A 7,975-nucleotide genomic window follows, 5' to 3' on the forward strand; every position below is an offset into this window, starting at 1 on the left:
TTGCAGGAAAAGCTTTGAATATTTTGATGAAATAAATTTATACCATTGCGCTTTTCCTTTGTCTCTATGTTTAGTTTAAAATACTTTTGTCATTGTTGTTACAGTGAATAGGGTTAAGATTATTTTCCTTATTACAATTGCTATTCAAGGTATCAGTATAATCACGCGATAAATCAATAATGTTGTTTCTATTCGATATTGACATATTTACAATTTTGTTTGCTACTAATGTAGCTATCTTGCGGATTGAGTTTTTCGGCATATACAATTTATAGTTTGTCAATCTGCAGCCATCTACAAATTCATTGATGTCAAACAGTGTTACCGTCTTGCTACATAAGTGTGACAATTTGTATATAAAATCATTTAAGTAATGTATGTATTTATTTTGTTTGCCAGTCAATGAATTTGAATACGGCAATGTACATATGATTACTTTTTGCACATCAACTTTACTTATTGTTTCAAATAGATAAGAAATGTCATGCTTGTTAATGGCTAAACTATTACCGAACAATATCACGATAGAATTTTGTTTATGTAATGTCATTCGATCAATGCAATTTATCAGATTGGGAAGCGATGCATTGGGCATACAATAATTAATCACATTATGGGATAGCTTTTCATTCAAAAGTGCTCCAAAGCCTTGACCCAACTTATCGGATAAAACTATAGTACTTGGCTCTATGTTACTATTAACCGCTGTATTGCTTAAGCATGATTCTAGATTAGATTGTCTATAATTCGGGGGAGATTTATCTTCAGTATAGGTCACAGCACCATCACAGCAGTATTGCCTATTACTCAAAAATTCCAACCTTGCCATATTATAATTAGATAGTTCAATACTATTGTCCGCGGCTAAAATATGCTCACGCGATTGATTTTGATATGTCTCATAGCTCTTATTTACAGCGGTAGCACTGTCATAGCTTAGTGATTGCTCTAGTGTTCTTATTTTAAGATTAAGTCTTTCGATATTTTCGTCGTAATTTAATTTACATTCATGTAGAGTCTGGATATAATTATTAACTTCGTGAATCAAATCTATATTTTGTCTTCGTAATTTTGTGGATTGACGTGACAGTTTTTGTTTTTTTATCAGCTTTTGTGTCTTCCTAATATATCTATTAATTTTTATATATTTCTTTAATTTTTTGTGACTAAACCCTTGTATTTTATCTGATTTGGCATGGGAAAGCGACTCATCTTTTGTGAGATCAATGATGATCCCTTGTGGAGGCGGCGATAAACTTTTACCCACTAAATCCTGAAATAAACTGTCCGAATTGTTATTCTGAATGGCGTCGTATTTGTCTTTAAGAGATTGTATTTCTTGATTGGCATTATAAAGTTCTCTTTCCACATCCCTGCTTCGGACAATCTCTTCCTCATATGTTTTTATACATCCTTGTAATGTTGCTGCTGCGTACTCATACAGATTTTTTTGCTCAACAATATCTTCATATTTAACATGTAGTTCAGCTAATTCACTTTTTAGTTCAGTGTTCTTTTTAATGATATTTTGAATCTCAATTTCACTATCTTCCCGTTCTTTGAGTAATTGTTCAGTTAATTTCTTATTTTTTTTGAGCTCCTGAAGAGTTAGTTTCAATTTATTTTGGTCTTCTAAAGCAGCAGTAGCTCTTCTGGTAAGCATCATTATTTAAAAAGAATGTCAAATGAAAGATAAAAAAATAAAAAATAAAAAATAAAATCAAAAAAAAACAACAACTTGGAGTCGGCAGTGATTTGAACTCGGACGTTACGATTCGAAGGCGAGCGCTACTCTGAATCGGCCAGCGAGCGTGTTACGTGCTGCTCGAAATGTAGACATCATACTAATTGTGGCTGTGAAGTGTGTACACTGGGCATTGACCTTGAATACCGGTCACTCCACAGTTCACGATTGCACTGACACATCACAACTGCTGTTTGAATTTGTTTACTACCTGCACTTTTGAGTTTAAAACTGATTATTTTAAAACAGATTTTCGACTTGATTTTTGGTTTATTTTCTTGTATTACTTGTTCGTTTTAGTTTATAAATTAACACAGCTTATGTTATTCATTTGGCTTACAGTCGATTTAGTGAGTTTGCAAAATTGCAAATTGTTTTAGTCATATTTATAAAATTACAGTTTTTGCACTATCTACTATAAAAATCTTTACACATACACTTTTACACAATAATTGGACATTAAATTACATAATTCACAATATAGAACATTAAAAAGATTACTTTAAACATTTTTTAAAGGCTTAAATATGAGATCACGCCTTCACATGGCGACTCGAGCGCCGCGACTCAACAAGTGCAATTTGCAAATCTGTTGCAACTTTATGTGCTCTTGGTAACTCGGCTACAATAGCACGTGTTTTACGTCGCCTGTTTGAACATGTTTGGACTTCGTCTGTGGTGGCGTTTGCTGGCGCGCGTGTTGTGACTTTTTGGAGTGTTTTTTTTGTTAAAACTGACTGAAAACTGTATGTCGGCGAGCGGCGACACAGACGGGGTCCATACTTGTATAGTTTAGCTAACTTGTTACAAATAACAACAAACTTGACATTGGCTAATCATTGTAAAAGCCAGACGAGAGAGAAAAAAAAAAAAGATGTTTGGAGGTTGATAAAGTGACACTAGGCAGCTTCAGGAATGATGGTAATGTAAGCACTTCGCCTAACTGTGATGATGTCAGCAAGCCGTTTCATAGCCTACTTTTGTCACTTGCCCTGCCAGTACATGAGCAGAGTGAACTAGAGTGAGACAACTCTCGGTCTGATCCTGAATCGACGATAATATGTCAAATATAAGCTATGGTGACGTAAAATCTGAGCGTAAAATAAAAGAAAAATAGGGCCTCTTTAGAGTTACCGCGTCAAATGTACCAGAACATTTGACGCCTGCCAGTAAAGAAACTGTGACATGAGTCTGTGCCTGTGTCTGTGAAATCTGTGCTCTACTAACCATGCCAACCTGTGTTTGAGCATTAGGTCCACCAAGGACGAGAGAACCGCGACGATAGTCTCGCCGTGCCACCAAATTCTATCCAATTCAAGCCAATCTCCTGCGATACAGGATACTATCGCGGACGATATAATATGGTGGGACTCGTTGCAATTCTCTCGTCCGTGGAAATGACGCCTTTCAGCCGACACTTGTACAGTACTTTTCCATTTGCAAGGAAACAATAAACAAAATTAATTCCAGAAAAAATTACATTGCAGTTTGTGAAACTTTTTAAAATTCGCATTAATCCTAAATATTCAAACACGTGCTTTCGTGAATCGTGAAGTATATAACCAGGCTGACACAACCATATTTATTCAATAAAATGTCTGAAACTCTCAAAACTAGCCTGGCAGTTGATAAGTAAAATTTTTTTTTTTTCATCGATTAGGTATGAATGTTGTAAATCATCATTTCGTGTTTCATGTTGTATCATCATGAAAGTTGTAAAGGTATCTTTTCAAAGTGATAATATAATAGTAATTATACTTACTTCAGAAATAAGCGACATCTTTATTCGTGCCTGCGTACTTACACGTGGTCTCCTTGAGTAGGGCCATCTCTCGTCGATTTTAAAAATTATTTCGCAGTTTACAGGGTGTTACCTCTATTTAAACCTCTGAACTCAAAAATAAACGGCATCTTTTAGTAAATTATAGCATTATAGAGTGCGATACCTGGAACTCTGCACCCTCTATGGGTTTATATTTTGTGGGTGTGTGCATATCGTACAGGGACGCCATATTGTAACTACCATCCATATTTAAACTGAAAAGGCATCCATGTAATTCAGAAAGTTTTAAAGGTATCCTAAGTACGAATATTTTTCAAAGTGAAGATAATATACTTACTTGAGAGGAATTAAGCGACATCTTTATTCCTACCTGCGTATTCACCTCACACGTGTTCTTCTTAAAGTAATGCCATCTCTCGTCGATTTTAAAAATTATTTCGCAGTCTACAGGGTGTTGCAAAACCTCTGAACTCAAATATAAACGGCATCTTTCAATAAACTATAGCATTACTGAGTGCGATACCTGGAACTCTGCACCCTCCATGGGTTCACATTTTGTGGGTGTACATTATCGTACAAGAACGCCATCTGTTGTAAATACCATCTATGTAAGCTGAAGCCGTAAGATGGCATGGTCATACCGTATAATATCTTAAAAATTTAGATTCAATAGACTTTTTCACAGATTTCATTTTTTTATCGTCAATTATCAAAGTAACTCTCAAAAATATGAAACAGTTTATTTATTATTTTGGGCGCCAATTTACATTTTGTCCCATTTCGGGCGCCAAATTAATATCAACCACTTACATAAATTACTTATTTTGTGTGCAAAATGCAAAACAAAATCTGATTCAAAACTAGTTTATTACCGCGACTTCATACGCATGGATTTAGTTTTTCAGATACCCGCGAAAATTCTTTGATTTTCCGGCGTAATAAGTATCCTATGTCCAACTTTAGGATGCAAAATATCTCTTTTTTGACCTTTGAGGTCAAGACAAACGTCCTCGAACGTGTGTACAAAGGGGTTTGAATATTTTAGTACGAAATCTGGCTTTAATAGTCCGCACTTTTCTTTTTATTTCCAAACTAGCCGATGCCCGCGACTTCGCCCGCGTGGATTTAGGTTTTTCGAAATCCCGTGGGAACTCTTTAATTTTCCGGGATAAAAAGTAGCCTATGTGCTAATCCAAGATATTATCTATCTCCATTCCAAATTTCAGCCAAATCCGTCCAGTAGTTTTTGCGTGAAGGAGTAACAAACATACACACACACACACACACACACACACACACACACATACAAACTTTCGCCTTTATAATATTAGTTTCCAAATAGCGGCATAATCTTTCAAAGTGTTAAGTTAACGATAAATAAGCTATCAAATTTGTACTGGGTGGCTAGATTTGTTTTACTGATGACGCTACCAGTACAACTTTTATTAGCGTCTATCTCGGAAACTTAATATATTGGTAGATTTTACAAAATAAGAAGAGATTCATAAGACCGACGCCGCTTGTGGTTGCTTTATGCAATGAAGGAAAACATCATGAGTAAACATGCATTGCTGAGAGTTATCAACGGTATGTAAAGTCTGCCAATCTGCACTATCAAAACATGAACTATGGCCTAGACTATTTTCTTTCTGAGACAAGATCCATGCTGCAGTGAATTATTATCGATGGGTTGAGATAATGATGATGATGAAATAAAGGTTAGTTAGAGTTATTATTAAGAAAGATGCCGCGTTTCAACTCCTTTCCAGTATGTCGGCGTGCTTGGTCACTCTAAGCTCCTCCATTCCAGTGTAGCTTCACACACAACGTCATAAGACCGTAAAGTGTCTAATTCTAGTTGTATAACCTCAACTTCATCCGGACAAACACCTGCATTGAAGTCCTGAGTTTCATCGTAGTATTCTACAGAACTGAACTGGTATTCGCTTCGCCTTTGATCAGTCATAATATTTGCAACACTATCTTCAAGATCTTTAACGCTTACGGTTGCTGGTTTGATATCATCGCTGGTATTAACAGATTTCTCTTTGACACCAATATCAGTAAAGCTATTGACCGTATTTTCCTTCTTGCTTTTTAAATTACTTATGCATTTATCTTTTTCTAAATCTTGTTTATTAACAGGTATAGCATCTGCGGACACAAATTCTACTAACGCCCCGTCATTTTTTAAAGTTTTACGATACCTTTTCACTTTATCGCTAAAAGTTTCCTCTTCACAATTTGTTTCAAAATCCATGCCTTTTAAATGGGACACATGCCATTCTTTATCATCTATAGCATCTAAAACTCTACGTTGATGTTCATTTAAATATATTTCTTCGTTGTTTTCGTGCCTGTGTTCTTCCTTTTTACTATCTTTAAGTTCCCCATTCACGTTATCAAATATTAATACTAATAATAAAATTGTTAAGAGGAAATAAGTTACATAAACTAAGTTACAAAATAACATTTTAGACAACAATTGGTTGCAACATTCATCTACCTAAGTAAACTACTACTTTAAGTAAAATCAAATCACCTAAATGAGAAAATGTTTATTTAGGGCTCAAAAAGCGTGAATTAAACACGTAATATTAATTAACAATGGAAGAAAATGGTATGCATGTATGTAAGTTTTGTCGATGCCTGAAAAACGTCCTATCAGAAACAAATTATAGTGTTTATAAATGAAATTTTTTGGGTTTATGATTTCATACAATTTTGAACCTTTATTGTTCGGTTTAATAATGGATAAACGTCGAAATGTAAATAAACAAAACTATATCACAATTTAGAACCAAATATTTATTTAGCAAGCTGAAAATAACGGATGTTTTAAAGACAAATTAGTTTATTAATGCCATAACAAAGGTAGAATTATATACCTACCGTAAATAACAATCATCCGACAACAAGTGAAGTAAATTAAATCAGCGCAGCGCGCAACGATAACAACATAATAACACGACTTACGAGAAGAATAACCGCCCACCACAGCCTCACAGATCGTTATCTACCATCTAACTAATCCATTCATCTCGAACCACCCCTCAAACACTAGAAAATACTTCAATTAGGCCCCCACACGATCAAAACAGCCCAATTACCTCGCAGCGACCCCTTTAATACACCCTCGTTTGCTCAAAACTGAAATAAAGTCGGATAAATAATCACAATTTGCGAGCGCCCTGAAATTAGCATCTCTTTTGAATAAATTGACAGATAATTTGACATCGAGACCCGCGCAAACTTCTCTATGTCCCCAACCCAGCGAAAACATCGCTTACTAAAATCTCAAAGTTCAGTAAACAAAAAAAAAACAGCTAAGTGCGAATCGGGCCTTGCTCTTTTAGCGTTCCGTACATAATTACGTACAACATATTACGGATCTATGAATTATTTTATTTTCGAGCTAGACATCGCAATAAACCGTAAAAGAAAAACCCAAAAAAAAACATTTGTTTTGTTCACAACACGTACAAACTACTTTATCATTTGTTGTTTTCAATTTGTTACATAATATACTGAAATTTCACTACTGGCTATTAAGTTTTCGAGATAGATCCGGTAACAAAAATGGTCTAAAACTGACAAGTCTGACAGCCTCCCATTTACGAATTGCATTAAAAAGATAAAAAAATATACACTTACTCTATTAGTTCTACATAATGATACTCCACGTGAAAGGATAAGAAAAAAACTGGCTCCTCTTTTATGTCTCGGAGCCACCCCGAAAACAAAATTAATTGAATTTCTAATTCAATATTCAGTTTTGAGTCAATGCTCTACACTAAATACCTAAATTTCAGGTTTGTAACTCATTTCGTCTACGAGCTAGAGACAGTGACGTGCGGACAGACGGACAGACAGACAAGAGTGACATTAATAGGGCTCTTCTCAGACCTGGGCGCGTTTGGAACCCTCGTAGTTTTAGTTTTAAGTCTGCGTACTCGATTAACACCACCATATCATCTTAAAAATCTAACATCATCAAAAGGTGTACAATAGTACCTACTTTGAATAAATAAGTTTCAGTTTGAGTTAGGACTCCGATTTTATTAGGGTTCCTTACCTATAAGTAGGGAACCCTAATAAATGGGTAAAAAGTAAAGCGCTGCGAGCGCTGCTCGCTCGTCACAGATGTTAACAACTCACTAAAAGATGCAAATTGACAGCGGTTCGCAGCGGTGATTCGAAATGGCGCCAAAATATTTGCATAATTTGTTGCGAATGGAAATGTTCAGTTTCAATTCAAAGGATCGGGTGGTTGATTGGAACGCTGCGTAATTTTCTATCGTCGTTTTGCTGGGACTCGGCTCTAATGGCTTTCGATTTTTATGGTTCCGTCCCTCGATGGAAAAAAGGAGCCCTTATAGGATCACTTTGTTGTCTGTCTGTCCGTCTGTTTGTCCGTCTGTCTGTCTGTGTGCCGTGTCTGTCTTCCA

General features: G+C 35.5%; 1 protein-coding gene across 1 annotated transcript; it reads right to left on the reverse strand.

Moving 5' to 3' along the window:
- Positions 1-5,246: 5,246 nt before the first annotated feature.
- Positions 5,247-6,029, reverse strand: LOC123864358. Its single transcript, XM_045904722.1, has one exon. It carries the CDS (start codon positions 5,998-6,000, stop codon positions 5,314-5,316), a length of 687 nt encoding a protein of 228 aa, XP_045760678.1. The 5' UTR covers positions 6,001-6,029; the 3' UTR covers positions 5,247-5,313.
- Positions 6,030-7,975: the final 1,946 nt, after the last annotated feature.

Source organism: Maniola jurtina, chromosome 4 (genome assembly GCF_905333055.1).
Source record: "Maniola jurtina chromosome 4, ilManJurt1.1, whole genome shotgun sequence".
Lineage (NCBI taxonomy): Eukaryota > Metazoa > Arthropoda > Insecta > Lepidoptera > Nymphalidae > Maniola > Maniola jurtina.